This window comes from Cydia pomonella, chromosome 20, assembly GCF_033807575.1.
Source record: "Cydia pomonella isolate Wapato2018A chromosome 20, ilCydPomo1, whole genome shotgun sequence".
Classification (NCBI taxonomy): Eukaryota; Metazoa; Arthropoda; class Insecta; order Lepidoptera; family Tortricidae; genus Cydia; species Cydia pomonella.
The window spans coordinates 12935621-12954864 of record NC_084722.1 but is presented as its reverse complement, the minus strand read 5'-3'; the positions used below and the strand labels follow the sequence as shown (position 1 = coordinate 12954864).

Genomic DNA, 19244 nt, shown 5'->3' with positions numbered 1-19244 from the left:
CATAGGTATGGTTAATATACATCAAATTATGTAAAAAAAATAAACAAAATATCAATATCCAGGGAGTAAAATAGGGACTACGTTTGTACGGAGAATCGGCTGTCCTTTTTCCTCTTCAAACTTATAAACGGGTTTTGATCTATGTATGTATGTATAATTTTACTTACTTCTCTATGCTACCTATTTATCTTCTATTTCTACAAGCAGCAATAAAAAAATTAGGAACACCTAATAATTTCCTGTCAAAAAAGCTAGTGGAAACTGCCAAATATATATGCTAGATATGTTGCGTAGTAGTTTTGTAACCTGATATTAAAGAAATATTTAATATATTTCTTAGTACAAGGAATCATTTTGTTTAACACGAGTTGAAGCCGTTATTAGTATAAGTTAGGAGTCTCTTAAGAGCAAATGCCCTGTTTACAGTCATTTAGTATAACTTAACGTAGTGTTCAATAAAGCAATAAATATATTTTATTATATGCAGTATTTTTTATTTCACATCGTTAAATTACTTAACCCTTTGAACGCCAAGAACCCCTAAAGGCGTCGTTACTAATCGTGCCCACAGCGCCAAGAACAACTATAGGTGTCAATGACGTACGCTGTCAAAGTAACCTTCACACTTTCGAGATGCTTTCAAGTAAGGATCACATTAGCTCGCTTGCGCCCGGGAGCACATAATAAACAATAGTATCTACTATCGTACAGAAATAACACTTGCTAAACCGAAGTTTGACAGCGATTCAGGGTCGAATTATGCTGTCCCTTTCTAATGTATGGCACTTTTCCTTTCGGCCATTTAGGGTTGTCAAAATTCAAGTCATCCTATCTGTGGTCGTTCACGTATAGGGACGTCAAGTTGTGCCAACCCTAATAATTGCTCGGAGGAATGCTGAGCCGAATGGTGCCGGGAGAAGCCGAAAAGAGGAGTGTCGCCCACTGCCGGGAGCTTGGCGTTCGAGTCATGTTTGTGTTTATGACAAAGCGTTCAAAAGGTTAAATTATAATACCTACATGGGTCAACTTTTTCTTTTTTATCTGTCCCACCAGCCATAGATATGTTATACTACGTTCTACTAATAAGTAGATGACCCATTATCGAAAGATCTTATAACTACCATACGAGGCTCACAGCTAAGCGACTGCTAAGAAATAATCGGTTACACCGGTTTTTATGGCCCTTAAAGAGGCTCAAAATTGGTCGTCCAGAGAAGTCGTTACAGCTAATGGCTCCAGAGATGGAAGGGTTAGGGGGCCCACTGATTACTTGTTCGCCGGACGATATCGGCCTGTCAGTTTTTGGAAATAACTCACTGGATATTGATATTTTGATTTTTTTGGGCCTCTTTAAAGGGCATAACGCCGCGAGTAAATTTAGTTGACATCTTTGGTGGTCAAACGGTTAAGATGTCCTGCTTAACAACTTCTGGTACTGACTATACATGTATGTGATAGGTATATAAATAAAAGAGCAGATTACTAAAAATATCAATTATTATTACAGTATATTACAATTACCGACAAATTAAATCAATCTTATTTGTTAAAAAATGCATTTCATTCCATAATTCCAATAACATAATAGATACAGCAGTTTACCCACATGACAAAAACATTTATTCTATATTTTTTAATTCTAGGGACAAATTAAAATTGTTTCGAATTTAAATGAGAAAATATCCTATAGATTAGTATTTCGTCGAGTCTTTCGTGATATGCTTTTCTTACGATTATGAAATTTATTTTAAGTGTTATATTTGTAACAGGTCGGCGTACCGGACCTGAGGCCTGTTCGATCGTGTGGAAAGTGGTCCGCCGTACGTCCGTCAAGGATCTATAAGCGAGAGCGAGATGAGATATACTGACCAGACAAAGGTCGCGGTCCGGTACGCCCGTGTGTTACAGCTTTTAGAGGGAAATTTGCAGTCTTTATATTTCGTTGGCTAAGAGTGTAAACCTACTAAATCTATTTTTGAAAATAGAGATTAACCTAATTTGATAGATATTAAAGTTAAAAATAAATTAATTTCAAAATGGATTTAGCAGGTTTACACTCTTAACCAACGATTTCTTTCTCTAAATTCCATTACTTTCCTCTGCTATCGAATAAAACAAGGTTAGACTAAGATTAAACAAGATTAGATTAAGATTAGGCATTCATCGTATATTTTCAAATTTGAACTAAAATAATTATTAAAGGGATAACTGGCAAAAATTATACATATACAATAAACTCAGATCAGTTACAACAGGGCACTTTTTATAGCAATACCATAAAAAACTGATCCGTTTTCCTTTCTCTCTAGTGTAGACGCTTGCCCACGTTTACACACTTTGGCACATACATAAACACACACGCCTGCGTACCAGACACGAGGCTCCGAGAAAAAGAGCATACAGCAATTATTATTGTAGTGTTAGTGGGACTCATTCGCTATTCTACCTTAAAAACCTCCTCACCTCCATGGTGATATATTATTGGCCGGTACTGTATGTCATATTGAGCCACATTTACTATATGGGACCAACCCCCAGATTTTACGAAACAACCAAGAATTAGCTGTTTCATACATTTTGTCTAATTTGATGTCAATATTTTCTATGAGTCAACATTTTTGCGGGATTAGCCGGGTCACGTCTACACTGGCCGTTATGTGCGCGAGGAAATTGCCTCGCGCGTGCTCGCTCTGTGTGGACCCGTCTATTGGTCCGAATGTAAAAGTTGCTGTGTGAGCGATGTTTGTAGAGTTAATTTATTTCTTTAGTTAAATAAGTGTTCTCATAGTCTCATAATAGGAGGAAAACAAAGTATATTATTCTGTAAAATAAACAAGATAAAACTTTAATAAACCTTTTCCTGTTATGAAGTCACAGGTTGTCTTAGAGTGGTATTCCACCTGTCAAATTTCTAGGTCCAAAGTGTATTAGAGTCAGATCAAGATAAGTTGGCAGCGATTTTGATAGCCCAGCCGGTGTAAGTGTAAGTAAATGTCATAATTTCATAGAAGTTTGACGTTAAAAATAACACTTGTACTGTCTGGGCTGTCAAAATCGCTGCCAACTTATCTTGGTCTGACTCTAGCGACGTATCCGTAGAATATTTTCTTCGGGCCGAAACCGTAAAAGCCTACACACATTGCTACGGGCCTCGGCCGAGGCATGTCTACACAGACCGAGCTGCCTCGCGCGGCAATTTCCTCGCGAGGCGGCTCGTTTTATGTGGACCCGCTTAATTTTAATTTATTCGTCAATGTCGTCGAGATGTGACAAGTCCCTTGTAATATTTTACCTTGGAATCCGTTTGAGGTCGCACGCTGCTTAGTGTCACATTTCAAAGATATTTTGCTAACTTAGACTTAAAGCGTATGGGCTCAGCAGGAGACTAAGGTATTATTCCCAACACTATTAATTGTAGAAGAGTTGTAAAGTATAAGAAAAAGGTTATGCCCCCACGACTCGATGAATGAACCTTAGCTACGTAACAAAGTTAAGAAAACGACAAAAACAGCCTCAAATTGCGCTATTTGCCTTAACAGGACAGTATCGTTTACAAGGAGTCAACTGCCTTTGAAGGAAGAATTTTTCTTACACTAAACAAGTGTTTACAACGCGCTCCGTGTCACAGACTGGCCACGGCGCCGTCGCCGGGCGGCGCGTCGGGCGCGCGCAGGCCGGGCGGGAGGCGCACGTCGCGGAAGTAGCGGTGGCGGCGCGCGTCCTTGGCGCTGATGCGCTTCATCGGGTCGTACACCAGCATCTTGCGGAGGAGGTCCATGCCCACCTGGTCTAGGTTTGGTACCTGAACGTGATGTTTTTGGTTAAAAAGCAGATACAGCAGTAATGAGGGATCGGTTGAACTATATTCTAATGACTGATCAAAGTCAATTATTTCACATTAAAAGAAAACAACCATTTTAAATACGCAGAATAAAACAACTATATTTCTAAAAAATTACACGTTAACAAGAAAATGTTCTTTTTTATTATTTTAAACCTTAAAAATTACGGAAGTTCGAACTTAAAGAATTTAAGCGCTGAAGTCCGTCTAAGGATGGCATTCCACCTGTCCAATGTGCATTGCGTCTCATTTTCTCACTTAGCAAAATGTAAGATGCAAGTACCAACACACACAAACAAAAAACAGGTGAAATACCATCCTGAGCTAACTGAGCACCAGCTTGAACATAACAAAGTTTAATAAAAATATTACATTACTGATGACATTGCCACACTGCCACATATAGCTGCACCACTTTTGGTTAATAATGAATGAGTACTCACATGGTTGTATAGGTTAAAAGTGTTCCAGTTGGGGAAGGTGGGCTTGTAGTCCGGCAGCGACGTGACGCCGGGCCAGATCTCCTCCGTGGGTGTGCGCAACATTCTGCAGGTATGCACATTATGACTGGCTTGTGACGCATATTATTTCTTTTGATTTAACGCCGCGAGTCCCACGAAAGCGATTCGGGTCGGCAATTACAGTCAAAATTCAATTATAAATTGTATACCTCAAGGTTATTTCGGCCTGGCAAATTTAGATCCCTCGGACTGAAAGGAATCCACACGAAACTATTTTTTTATGATCTACCTCCATGTTTCCGAACAAAATAATCCGCCGTATTTCGAAGTGGACGAGAAGCATATAATGTAGAAACTATGCAAAACTTTCGCAAAAAACGATGTGAAAAGTTATATATTATATTATTCTGAATATATTATATAATATAGAATATATTATTCTGAAGCGATTGACATCAAAATCAAAGTGATTTGTTAAGATTTAGTTAGTCGAAACCCGAAATATAATTTCAAAGAAAAATTACCGTTACGTCGTTAGATTCAGAAAGCAACTCTTCCCTCTTAAGTGACAGTTTTTTTACAATTGCTAAGCCAGACTAGGTTCCTAGATTCCTAAAAATTACATACCTAAAGATTCGGAAAAGCTGGTCTATTTCAGAATCGCCTTGGAACAGTGGTTTCTTGGAGGACATTTCGGAGAAGATGCAGCCGAGTGACCATATGTCAACTGGGCACGAGTACCTGGAAATAAAACACATGTCATATACAATAAAAACTATTACAACATGGGCTTGTTTTTTCAAATGAACTTTCGTTTAGATAATAGGCGGGGTCCACGCAGAACGAGCCGCCTCGTAAGGAAATTGCCGCGCGTAGCAGCTCGGTTGGTAGAGACGGAGACGTGCTGCGCCCGAGGCAATGTGGCCGCAGCAGCAGCACGTCTGCAGCAGTCTGTGTAGACGTGCCGCGGCCGCGGACGCGCAGCAGCTCAGTAGCTGCTTCGCACGGAAATTTCCTCCCGAGGCGGCTCGTTCTATGTGAACCCGACTCATTTTCATTAGCAAAGGTAAAAACTAAATAAAAGCTTAAAAACAGCAGGTATCAGGAACGTAGGTAGTTACAGTAAATTTCCGATTTCAGCCTTGCGCACGTCGGCAGGGATGGTGCATCATGGCAGATTGGTATCATAAAGTCATCATCAGGCCTGCGGCCAGCCTTACCGCCTTGTGGGGTAACAGCTTATACCCTATTCATAAAACTTTATTAGCCTCAAGCCTTTCTTGCAAATGCATAAGTCAAGATCCCTAAATCAGTGTGCAATATGTTTGGCCAACAAATATACTTAAAAAATATACTTTTTGAAACGCAACGTTTTAGATAGCAGAATGACTTCTTAAGTTTAATACAAAACATAAAAGGTTTATTTTTTAATTTAACGTCGTAAAATGCAAAAAAAGTCTTCTTGTGCCCAACTGCCGCTGCCGAGACACGCTCGCTTCGCGCGCTGTTTGGTCGCAGTTAGCCTAACATGCTCCTCCTCGTTTCGCTCGTCGTCGCACCTATTTTGACTCTGTCACGTAATTGTATTAATACATTTTTAGCTAATTGAATTATTTGGAGAGTCAAATGTACTCACACGCAGGTCTTGTTTGGACTCGAGTAACTTGTGAAATGTTTTAACTAGTGTTATAATATTGATGTCAACTTTTAGCTGATATCCTGTACTATCATTTAACAATAAAAAAAGTACAGGTCAACGACCTCGTTTTCGAAAAAAAAAGATAAAATGTAAAAAAAAAAGAAAATTTTTGAAGACAATTTTTATCTTTGTTATTAATTCTCGAGTACTTGTGGAAAATTCTCTGTGACATTTACGCTTCAAATTTATGCCCTAATTCATAAGCTATCGAATGAATCTTGTTTTTTTAAATCTGTGATAGGTAAATGGACGGATAATGGTACATTAACCAAGGGCAGTCGTGTTTAGCGCCATAAACCTTTGAAGGGGTGCAGTTTTAAAATGATTGAGAAAAAACATAGGTATGGGGGGTGATTTGTCGATAAAATTCATCGTACTATACGTGGTTAACGGTTCCACTATACGTAGACAAACACATTGTATAGTTGTTATATTATATTATGTACAAAAATTTACATTATTTCCTAAGTTATACTAACAAATATGGATGTCAAACTGAAATAAATATTTTCAATTCAATAATTCTACCAAGTAAAATGTTATCATAATGAAAATTTGACGAATATTGCTTGCCAAAGTAAATCATCCCCGAAAAATTGGTTGGCAAGTGAAATTCGGACAGTAAAATTTCGGCGAAAAGGCAGAACACCCAATATAGAAGACAAACGATAAATAGCTAATTGAGGCTTTTAGCTCTTTTACGAATAACGACATTAGTACATAAAGACGTGTCTCGTCCGAGGCATCGCGGCCGCATACGAGTTTACCTCGGAGCTCGGCATATCTTTACTCACCAACTGGTTCGTGTTGAAACGGCTCTCCTGCAGTGAATAGGTTAACCTTTTCGACGCCGTGTCAAACACAAAATCATCACCGAAGTATCAAAACTGAAATTGAACTTTATGCATATGCACGTGATCTATGTCGCTCGGTAGACTGTGAGGGAGCGAGGGAGCTAGGGTGCGGACGTGTCCGCGAGTGGCGGGCGGCGGGGCTCACCTCTGGCTGCCGAGCAGCACCTCGGGCGCGCGGTACCACAGCGTGACCACCTCGTGCGTGTACACGACATCTATGTCGCTCGGTAGACTGTGAGGGAGCGAGGGAGCTAGGGTGCGGACGTGTCCGCGAGTGGCGGGCGGCGGGGCTCACCTCTGGCTGCCGAGCAGCACCTCGGGCGCGCGGTACCACAGCGTGACCACCTCGTGCGTGTACACGACATCTATGTCGCTCGGTAGACTGTGAGGGAGCGAGGGAGCTAGGGTGCGGACGTGTCCGCGAGTGGCGGGCGGCGGGGCTCACCTCTGGCTGCCGAGCAGCACCTCGGGCGCGCGGTACCACAGCGTGACCACCTCGTGCGTGTACACGACATCTATGTCGCTCGGTAGACTGTGAGGGAGCGAGGGAGCTAGGGTGCGGACGTGTCCGCGAGTGGCGGGCGGCGGGGCTCACCTCTGGCTGCCGAGCAGCACCTCGGGCGCGCGGTACCACAGCGTGACCACCTCGTGCGTGTACACGACATCTATGTCGCTCGGTAGACTGTGAGGGAGCGAGGGAGCTAGGGTGCGGACGTGTCCGCGAGTGGCGGGCGGCGGGGCTCACCTCTGGCTGCCGAGCAGCACCTCGGGCGCGCGGTACCACAGCGTGACCACCTCGTGCGTGTACACGACATCTATGTCGCTCGGTAGACTGTGAGGGAGCGAGGGAGCTAGGGTGCGGACGTGTCCGCGAGTGGCGGGCGGCGGGGCTCACCTCTGGCTGCCGAGCAGCACCTCGGGCGCGCGGTACCACAGCGTGACCACCTCGTGCGTGTACACGACATCTATGTCGCTCGGTAGACTGTGAGGGAGCGAGGGAGCTAGGGTGCGGACGTGTCCGCGAGTGGCGGGCGGCGGGGCTCACCTCTGGCTGCCGAGCAGCACCTCGGGCGCGCGGTACCACAGCGTGACCACCTCGTGCGTGTACACGCGCACCGGCACGCCGAACGCGCGCCCCAGCCCGAAGTCCGCCACCTGGGCGATCAACAATCAATGAGAACACGTAACTATGTATTAGGAAGCGTGCTAAAACTGTTGGAGGCAGCGCGGGACCTCCTTGTTTATTTCGTTCATTAATTATTCCATTAAATAGATTTATTTCAGACACGGTGCGAAAAAAGTTTAACCTTTTGACCGCCAAAGACGTCATATGACGCGCGCGGCTACAGCCCAATATCAACCTTCATGCGTACCGACAAGGTTTACGATTACGCGCCGCTTGCGATAGGCGTGGTGTTCAAAAGGTTAAATAAAGACAAAGAGCATACCTTTATGATACCAGTCTGGTCAATAAGTAGATTCTGTGGTTTCAAGTCACGATGCAGGATTCTTCGCTGGTGGCAGTACAGGATAGCACTGTTGATCTGATACAGGTAGCTCTTCACTATGTTAGGGCTCATCATCTGTTAATACAAAAAAATGCTAATAGCCGGGTCCACACTGAGCAAGCATACGCGCGAGGCAATTTCCTTACGCACAGTACGGCGCTCTCTGTGTGGTTTGGACCCTGTGTGAACCCGGCTAATGAGTATGTTATGCTGCGGACTGGACGCAAGCGGACGCGGCGCGGTGAGCAGCAATCAAGGCCGCCCATACATGTGGTCGAGCGTAATGTATGCGTTGCTTGCGTCCAGTCCACGGTCTTAAGAGGCTGTCAATGCCTAAAACTGTCTATTTGTATCGGAGTAATAGAGATAGCACTGACGCATGTTACTGAGCCTTGGATAAGAAAACTATTGAAATTAAAATAAAATGTGGATTATTTGTATAATATTACTTGTTAAGTGGTTTAGGTGTATAAATGTTTTGAAATTGTGATTTTAATTACAGACCCATAAGTTAAAAAAATTAAGACAGAACCGATTAATGGTGATTTTGAGACTAATTATTTTCTATTGAGCCGATTTATTTCAATCATGTATCGAGTATGGCCACGGTCTTTGAAACATAATGAATATTAACATTTTTTCTTTTCTAAAACAAATAGCTTTTCTTAAAAAAAAAAACATAAATTTCAAGGGCATTGGGCGTTGACACGCTCTTAAAGGTATTGATTATAACACGCCTGGACTGTTTCTATGCTACCATGCGTGCACGCGAAGCATCCCTGATGCGCCAGAAGCGTGGCAGTCCCAACAGCATCCTACGAATGATGGCGGATTGGGTTGACTGTCCCTACTTGTCGCACTGAGGGATTGCATTCCCCAATCAGTGTTGATTTATTTTAAATTTAAGTTTGCTGTAAGTTCTACAAATAAAAATATGTTCATTCATTACATCGAGCTAATTAGCCGATAGATAGCGCTATACACAATTATACTTAGTATAGGTAACAGTTTTGAATTATTCACGGTTAGTTTCACTATACTTAAATCGACCGGGATATGAATCGTGATTACCTTTTATATTGTTTTTGAACTCCCGATATTTCGACGCAGTTACATGCATCTTCTTATCTGGTAACACCAGGAATATCAGGGTAATATCGGTAGCTCAAAACGATATAAAAGGTACATAATCAGAATCACGGTTCCTATTCCGGGTCGATTAAGTCCAGTGATACTTAGCATAGGTACTTCTGATCAAAAGCCTTTCACTTTTATAGTTACACGAGATAATTCAAAGTTTGTCCGGAATCCTCAATGCGCGAGTAAAACGAACTTGCACTTGACCGGTTTTTTTAAAAGTGATATAGTGCAGTTTTCTTTACACCTGGTATTTATTACACACAAAGTGAAGTATCTATCTGCCCAATGCTGACTTCACGCGATGCCTTGTATTCAGGTCGGCTGAAAATTTCCTGTCTCTCCTACTATCTTGACTGCAAACCCTACACTTCAGTCCTACCTATCTACTGGGTGCTCCGGTGTCTCGGGTTGCGGGGTGGCAGGGGTTGTTACGTAATGAGCCGGTGTGCGAGCATATTCTGTTTGCGTTTGAGACTTAGCCGGTGTGATGGTGGAAAGGTGACACAATCCACCGACTCGCTGCCGCTTAGGTTGAATCAGCAGTCATGCTGCAGCAACATACAGTGCTATTTTGTATCAATATCGCCTCCCCCTTGTAGTCTCCCTCCCTAGTCCTTGCTGCAAGATCTGCTGTCTGGGGTTACTCCAAGTATCAGTAATCTAGCTACTTGTTTTAAACTCCGTTTGTATGGAGAATCAAGCTTGCTGTGGACTCTTAAGCATGAAGAAGCAACAGAGACATAAGTATTATCCCTGGTGGGTATTAAGTTTAATGGAAACTTTGCCACAGATTACTGACAGACACATGCATGGTCCAAACCAGAAACTAACGAAACCGACTAGCAATTAAATCATTGTCTCATGTCTAGGAGACTATAGTAGGTGATAATATGCCTACTTGAAAAATAAACTACCTTTAATATTAGGTACTTACCCTCCCGGAGCCAAGGGAGTCCATGTATTTCTTGAGGTCCATGGAGAGGAACTCAAAGATGAGGAACAGCCGGGCCTCCTCCATGAGCACATCTTCCAGTTTCACAATGTTCGGGTGATTAAGTTCCTTAAGTAGCGATATTTCTCTGTAAAAGAAATAAGTTTTTGTCAAAAATTTAATTTTTCATCCAAGCTTTTATTGCTGCCTGTACTTTTCTTTCCACAGGCAACTAATACTTATTGAAACAATTCTATCAACCCAAAACACAATTAGTTTGCAGTATTATATCAGAGTTCCAATGGCCACCTCCTGTCTCCGGTCATCAGATCTGCTCAAATGTACCATAATATTGCATTGTCACTTAACTTACATATGTATGCAAATTTTAAGCTATATTGGAAACCAGGAAGTGGGTCAAATTTAACTTAAAAAAAAAAAAAAAATTTTTCTTCTGTAATCAAATCTTGCAAAATTACAAACAGACATTGGGACAGATGAAACTAAATATAAGATTGTAAAAAAACATACAGACAGAAAAACACACACTTACAGGTCTACTTAAGTAGGCGGGTCCACACAAAGCATAGTGTCTGCCAGTGTAGACATGCGTAGGCCGAGGTGTTATGCTCAAGTGAAGAAAACGCGCGCGCCACCTGGCCTGGCCGAGGCACTTCTACACGGACCAAGACATTTCATGGACCAAATGTAAAATATTGTACATAGCCTTGGCCTTAACTGAATCTACCTAACCATCCATAATCTCTAGCCACCATCATGCCAAAACTTTATTATTTAATAAGCAGGCAGGCAGTTATGACAGCTGATATGACCTATATCCAGTAATCATAAAGATAGTTATCATGAATGAGTAGCAGATATAATATGCTTGTCTAATTTCTTTTTAAACTGGTTCACATTTTGTGCTGAAACCACTTCTTCTGGGAGTTTGTTCCAAGCCCTCACTACTCAGTCGCTCAGAATGTTTTTGTATGGGTTACTGTGAGACCTATGCCTATCTAGCTTTAAGCTTTCTAGCTATTTTTTAAACTTACAAAGACAAATGCAATTATGATTTGTCAAAATAATTATTCATTAAAGAATGGAATGGGAGACCTTTTCGTATGCCTCTGGGAGACTACAAGTTAAAAGAAGTAACCACTTAATGCCAGTTAAAAAGTTGAAGTTAGATGTTTCAGTGAAATCACATTTTTCCTGACTTATTACTTTTAGAAATGCAAAATGTCCTTGTTTTCCCCAGAGGCTTTTAATACCTTGTTTTCTTAGACCTCAGACACTCCCTGGACAAATTATACAAGGACAAATCTAAGGAAACTGAGACAGACGGCAGACCTACTACTGTAGGGCTAATATGGTAGGCTCTTTATCATTTGTCACCATGCCTGTCACATTCTAACAAGAATGTAAGCGCGAAAGTGACGGGTATATTGACAGGTGTTAAAAATGGAACCATGTTGCCACAGCTGGCCGATATAAAGGCAAAGACATTCGTATTTGAGTTGGCTATCAAATAAGTGTACATGGATGAAACACTATTATTACAAGCTTTCCAAGCAATTATAAACCACGTTTCATGAATATTATAGTGTAAAAAATAATAAACATATAATTGCATGTCATTTCATAAGCTATTAAGTCAATGCTTATGTCAGCTTAGTCAATTCATTCTGCTACATTTGCAAATTAAGCATAAACATAAATATTTTGCATATAATACGATCTAGTTCTAACGAATATCATTAAAATTAGTGAGAGACTTACATAGGATAATATGATAGATAAATACTTGAATTAAACAGGAAATGAAATGAGTTAGGTTAGGAAAATAGAAGACTTAATTTTTTACGGTTTAGTTTTAGATGTAGACATTCGTAATATAGCAGTGTTCTGTGAATATATTTGATGTAACTAGAGGATGAAAACTAACCTGATTGCGGTAGAGGGTATGCCTTCATCATCGGCCTCCAACCTAATTTTCTTCATAGCCACAAACTGGCCGGTCACTTTGTTTTTTCCTTTGTACACCACACCATAAGTACCTTCACCAATTTTCTCTATCTTAATGAAGTCTTCCATTTCTAAATAAAAATTCTAAGCCTATGAAAAAACGTTGTCAGTTTCAGATCTAGAGACAAAGCAATAGATCTCTTTTAATTTTACGAGCACATGGATAAATTCGTTCACAAACCCGGTTTCTAAGACTACAATTATATGTTTATGGTTAATATCCCGCCAATTCTTCTTGTTTCTGATAATTATTGCCGTAACGTACCCGAATAACGACTTCAAACGAAAACTTTTTAAAATTCTCTTGACGAGCAGTTGGTTTGTGTACGCTTAAATGTTGCCATATAAATCGCAACAAATACCACACTAAAGATTTTTTATATTGGTTTTGACAAAAAATGTACATTGAAAATGAGAGTGACATGTAAATTTTTATGTGAAAATTATATATGTAAGACCTGAAATTATATGAATGAAGCAACACTATTTTTTATTTCTTTTACGTATTTATTCTGTCATTTATTTTACCTAATTTCGATCATAACAATACTGGCAATGATATAATATAATCAATCCATTTTACGCAGATTTTTAAAACATTAAGACCATAGTGCAGGCTGTTAAAGTACATTAGGTAGTGCAGGCATCTTTGTATCAATTATAATGCTTAACTGGATCTCGTACCGAGTGGATCTCGTATGGTGGTGTATAGGTGATAATCTTAAGTACATTTACTAAATTAAACTTGACTAAAACAATAAAAATTAAAAAATTATATATAAACATGAACATATAAAAAAATAACAAAAGATAGTCACCGGGCGAGATTCGAACCCGTAACACTCGTTTCTAGCCGTCCGCGTCTTAACCCGCTGGACCAGACGGACAGTGGCCGGTAACACGAAATTAGCGACCATATTCTGCGTCGAAAGAAAAACGTTTGAAAACTCGAAAACACGCGTTTTCCCAAACATAAGACTAATCTAGATCGATTGTATACCCCCAAAAACCCCCATATACCAAATTTCAGCGAAATCGTTAGAGCCGTTTCCGAGATCACAGAAATATATCTTGGATCCATAGCCAAGTGAAAATGAGGCAATTTGCATAAAGTAGAAGGCCTAGCGTCGTATAAGACTTAACGCCGAACTGCAAAAGAGTGGCTTGAAATCGAACCTATGTAATCACGGTTCTCCTACTGCTCAGCCTTTGGCTTACCTCGAAAGCGCAACTTGATAAGATACTTTTGGTTTTCGGCCTTCGCGGGGCCCTTTATAACACTTTGACAATTAGATCGCAGGATCGCGGCTCTGCAGAAACTCGGCCTGGCCGACACATCTGGTGTTCAAGAGAGCAAAATTCGCTACAAAATCGGTAATCAAAAAAATAATCGTCGAGAAAATCAGTTGGCCACAAGCCCGACGGTAAGATTTTTTGACCATGATCTTTGAGGGCCTCCGCGTAAGGTTGGAGATGTGCTTACGTGTCCTCACTCTCTTACGACCCTTCGTAATTAGATTGGTAGACACATACCAAAAAGTTTCGTGTACATAAGTACTACACTACGACTGCGATGCTGATGCAGCCTGTGCGTTTTTTTTTCCTACGATTTTGGTGCCCCCCTAGACGTGGTGTCCTAAGCAAGTGCTTATTTTGCTTAATGGTTAATCCGGCACTGGCTGCGGCGTTCGGGAAACTTCGGCGCAATGTAGTTCGCTCTCATGACCTAAAGCTCTCCACTAAAATTAGAGTATACATGGCAGCAGTGCTGCCGAATCTGTTCTACTCATCTGAGACGTGGGTCCTTTACCGTAAGCATATCCGTACACTCGACAGATTCCACTTCAAATGCCTCCCAGACATCACATCATGAACATCAAATGGACGGACCGGGTTAGAAATACAAACGTCTTGAGACGCGCAAATGTCGGAGGCATTGAGGTGTATCTGATGAGGCGGCAGCTGCGGTGGTGTGGGCACGTGTCTCGAATGTCAGAAGACAAAGTGGCGAAGCGAATCTTCTTTTCAAAACTTCATAATCTTATACCTTTAAACGAGCAATTCTTGTATATATATGTATATAATTATATATATATATATATTTCTGTGATCTCGGAAACGGCTCTAACGATTTTGCTGAAATTTGGTATATGGGGGTTTTTGGGGGTAAACAATCGATCTAGATTAGTCTTATGTTTGGGAAAACGCGTGTTTTCGAGTTTTCATGCGTTTTTCTTTCGACGCAGAATATGGTCGCAAATTTCGAGTTGCTGGCCATTATCTGTCTGGTCCAGCGGGTTAAGACGCGGACTGCTAAACGAGTGTTACGGGTTCGAATCTCGCCCGGTGACTAACTTTTGTTTTTTTTTTTTATATGTTCAAGTTTATATATAATTTTTTAATTTTTATTGTTTTAGACAAGTTTAATTTAGTAAAAAAATGTAGTTAAGATTATCACCTATAGACCACCATATTACAATAAATAGTTATAACCGAGCTAAGCTCGGTCGCCCAGGTACTGTATAATAATGTATGTATGTGTGTTGTATAGTGAAAAACACCGAACTTGGGAAAAAGGGACGAAATTAATATTTTCTATGGGAAATCAACTCTTCGCGCCGACATTTTTAAATATAAATACATTCATAACTCAGAAACTATAATTTGTGATGAATACATGAATAAATGCCCTTACCAGGATCTGAGCCCGGGACCTCCTTACCTGGACCTGCTTCGTAGGCAGGCTAACAGGCAGTTGATTATCCAGGACTAAAAGTCGCATCGTTGAAAGCCATTCTATGTATGACCCAGGTCACATTGAAAGACGAGCGGCAACGCACTGGTAACCCAGATAACTAGACACTAATCATCTTTGACGAATCAGCAATTTTGTCACGTCCACCCTATCGGTCACACATACCGTGCCCGGAGCTGTGTATCACTATCTCTATAGGCTATCTCTACAGATTACATGAGATAATTGATCAAATATTATAAGGTGAAGGTGAGATGGCGAAGTTTCATTTGGGAGTATCCATGTGACCGCGGTGGAAAAATGTGGTGGAGGGCAGTTTTGGTTTTTAGTTTGGCGATAATAAACAATGTGAGTATTCTTTTGTTATTTGTTTGGCCAGGGGTCCATTTCTCGAACAGTATTAGACTAATATTGTCAGACCACAAACTGATGTCAAGTCGTTTGGGTTACCATGAAACCACACTAATAATATTAGACTAATAGTGGGGCCCATTTCTCGAACGGTATTAGACTAATATTATTAGTCCAGGAACTGTCAAATCGTATTAGTTACCATGGCAACACATTAATAATATTAGTGTGTAAATTCGATACAAGTAAAATTAAAAAGAAACATTTTTACCTTGACGATCGAGGTTCATTACACCTACCTTATCTGGTGTATTAGAACCCAATGTATGGGGTCCATATTTCTTTGGTAACAGGGGTGTGTTACTATATAAGTAGGTACGATACAAACTGTAAAGTAGGTATAATAAAATATATCTGCCTATATCCATATCAAAAAAAATTGAGAGTAGATTCAAAAAGTCTTTGACGACCTGTCTGGCTTAGTGGATACTGGACAGTGACCCTTTTTATGAAGCAGATCGTCCCGGGTTCAAATCACAAGGATTTGTGCGATGAGCACGACTTTTTGTTCCCGAGTCATGGGTGTTTTCTACGAGTATATATTTAAGTATGTACGTCTAAATATTTATATATACTTATTATATGTATCGTTGTCTAAGTACCCACAACATAAGCCTCATGAGCAGGGACGGGTCCTATCGGACCCTTCCCTGATTCCCTTCGAGGATTTTGAGACGGGTATTTCGTAAAGCTTTGTTTACCAAAGCCGTTGCTAACTAAAACCCTTTCATTGGTTTTTTATACGCTTCATAATACGGGTAAACTGATACCCGTTCCTAAGCGCTAACCTTTTGAAGGCCGAAGGGGTATCGATCGATTATAAATTATAACGCTTATGCCATTTTCGGTTCGTAAATTGCTTATTTGTGTTTAAGTAAGTGATGGACTGGTTGTCTAGCGCGTTGACAGCACAGCCACAGGTGTCATAATTGTTTGAATCTTTGAAATGGAAAACCCATTCAAATAAACGGGAAAGTCAATCGTTGGGGCTATTCGATGAACGACTAAGCCATTTAAAGGCTGAACGAACAGGTCCCTTGCTTATGAGCTTACTGTGGGACTTGATCAATTTGTGTAATGTCCTATAATATTTATTTATTTATCTTAGTGATCTTTGACCTGTAATTGTAAGTCTATACCTTGAAGTGTATTTCATATTTCAAGGTTCTCCGATATTCAGAGGTTTAGGTTGAGCATTATTTGTTAGTATCTATATTTTGGAACTAGTTTATATATTTAGATAGATAAGTAATGTCTTGGGTGGGTTAAAATGGTGACAAATTAAATTCACCAAATTTTATTACTACCGTAAAATGGGGTGAGTAGGGATTACGAAGGGTGCGTCGGTTTTTACAGGCTACTGCTACGTAAATAATATATTCTAATAACAAATCAAGCTATTTTATAATGTTCATAATCCCAAAGTGTCGATCCAACGATTTTCAAAACTCACCTTAGTAGGAAATCCCTCCTCACCCCTACTACGGGGTGAGCTGGGATTTCCTACCATTTCGTATTTATCTTTAAATTTATGAAATGAAACTACACAAAATCATAAAAAACTAAAATTCAAACGACCGGACCATTTATTATGTATAAAAATCAGTTTGCCACTTGTAAAAAAAAAGTTTTATCGAGGTTTAAATGTCAGTATTGTCAGTTTCCCTACTCAACCCATTTTACGGTAGGTACCTACTTAGGTACGAGACGTTGTACCTACCATTTATTTTGTAAACACAAATATTTTGCTTACGTCTCTTTTATTATCGTAGCTATTATTCATACCTGCAATTAATAAAAAGCATTGGCATATTTCTATGTAATGAACACGTGGGCGATTCAATATGATTTCAACAAACTAGAATTAACAAGTGTATTACATTTACTTCGATTTTAATAAATAAAGTGTATATTCGTTATTTGTGGTAACAAGTGCTAAGCCACATTTTTAACCGGGGTGGGATAAAAATTGCGAGTTTCCTTTAAAACTTGTCTGTCAGTAGGTATGTCTACATCAAGACACGTGGTGCAAGCGTCGAAGCCAAAAAGGCGTTTTTCATGAAGTTATTACAGAAGCAAATGTTCACAAGAATTGTCATTCGGCCCGATTTGAAGCATGAAATACGATAAAGATAAGTTCTCATTTAGATATCGTTTGTACGTCGTAGAATTGACAAAAACAGCTCGATTCGGGCAACTAATGTCACTTTGACGTTAGAAATATCGTAGATAGATCTGATTGAGATCACAGCGGAATCGAAATAAACGTTAATTTTTACATGTCGTTTGTAGTTATCGATCTTTTAAAGATCGTTCCAAGATCTTAATCATTTTTCGAATCGGGCTGATTATCTCTAAAACATGACCGATATCAGAAAACTTTGCATGAAAAAAAAAAGGAATAAGTTTCATGCATAAATTTAAACATACAGTAAATCACAACCCCTTTTTTATACTACGTCGGTGCATATGTACAAGCATATGGCACGCCTGATGGTAAACGGTTACCGTAGCCTATGGACGCCTGCAACTCCAGATGTGTTACATGCGCGTTGCCGACCCTAACACCAGTTGCAACCTTCCTCACCGGCAGGAACACAACACTATGAGTAGGGTCTAGTGTTATTTGGCTGCGGTTTTCTGTTAGCAAAATAGGATTTTGATCACTATTTTTAATGCAGTAAATTACCCTTGTTCGAGCTGCTGAGGTTTGCACCGTGAATATTATCGCTATGCCTTTTTTACAATAGCTTTGCTGAAAATATACTTGAGCTTAACAACCATGATACCACAACATATAGGTAGGTACGTTATGGCTTTCGCACACTTCATCTGTCTTTAAGCGAAGCGTTTGGTAGGTCTGTGATCTAGACTGGATTTATGGTGTGACATTGGGGAGTTTTTGTTGGCTGAATAAACTGGTTGATATGGTCCAACGTAAACCAATGAAAAAAAAAGGCTAGGCAAAGGTCTCCTTTTATACGCACAGGTTTCAGAAAGCAATCACATAACACTAATTTTTTTCTACAAAGATATCAGCACAAGATGACAACAACGCTACTGAGACACAGACTACGTTGTGTTGCCCGTGTCCTCCCGGCGTCACTGGCGTCCCTGTGGACGCCGCGGCGTCTACTCTTGCTCCCGGAGCTGTGGCCGTGGCTCGCGGCGCGGACGGCGTGGACGGCGTGGACGACTGTCCGTGCCGCGCTCGCGACGCCGACTCCGAGGGCGCCGCATCGCTCTTCTTTCCTAACGCGGTCCGTTCTTTTGGGAATGTCATGAGGTGAGTCACTAGATACTCTAAATAGTCCATTAATAGGTAGCAGCTTAGTTGCAAAAATGTTTTACTTCGCGCCTCACGCGGTCCGTTCTTTTGGAAATGTCACGAGACTCATGAGGTAAACCATCTTAATTGATCTATCCACTGCTTAGTTATGAAAATACCTGATTTTACGTCGATTCGTATCCTTTCTCGTTAATCCACTTGAACGACATATGATTAATATCACGAGTTCAATGCATTTCGCTCCGGTAGTTGAATAAATGATTGATTGATTAATATATGCTCACCATGCCTTGATAATTGTGCGTTTTAGGTTATACCATTTGTCAT

At 40.5% G+C, this 19244-nt stretch overlaps 2 protein-coding genes across 4 annotated transcripts in view; one reads left to right on the top strand and one right to left on the bottom strand.

The window, feature by feature from the left end:
- Positions 1 to 1479: 1479 nt before the first annotated feature.
- LOC133529139 (cyclin-dependent kinase 1) lies at positions 1480 to 15289 on the bottom strand. 3 transcript variants are annotated; one of them, XM_061866778.1, is made up of 7 exons: positions 15185 to 15289; positions 10438 to 10582; positions 8304 to 8438; positions 7901 to 8010; positions 4930 to 5043; positions 4285 to 4387; positions 1480 to 3802 (listed from the first exon to the last, which is right to left on the bottom strand). In XM_061866778.1, exons 2-7 carry the CDS (start codon positions 10519 to 10521, stop codon positions 3623 to 3625), a joined length of 726 nt encoding a protein of 241 aa, XP_061722762.1. In that variant the 5' UTR covers positions 10522 to 10582; positions 15185 to 15289; the 3' UTR covers positions 1480 to 3622. The 3 variants fall into 3 exon arrangements, with proteins under 3 accessions (XP_061722762.1, XP_061722761.1, XP_061722760.1); XM_061866777.1 differs by having other exon boundaries at positions 15158 to 15285; XM_061866776.1 differs by lacking the exon at positions 15185 to 15289 and adding an exon at positions 12383 to 12835.
- Positions 15290 to 15363: 74 nt separating this feature from the next.
- LOC133529137 (uncharacterized) overlaps positions 15364 to 19244 on the top strand; it is an 11383-nt gene continuing 7502 nt past the window's right edge. The window contains exons 1-2 of the mRNA XM_061866773.1: positions 15364 to 15565; positions 18661 to 18914. Coding sequence (XP_061722757.1) covers positions 15518 to 15565; positions 18661 to 18914 — 302 coding nt within the window. The 5' untranslated portion in view covers positions 15364 to 15517. The remainder of the gene's footprint in view (positions 15566 to 18660; positions 18915 to 19244) is intronic.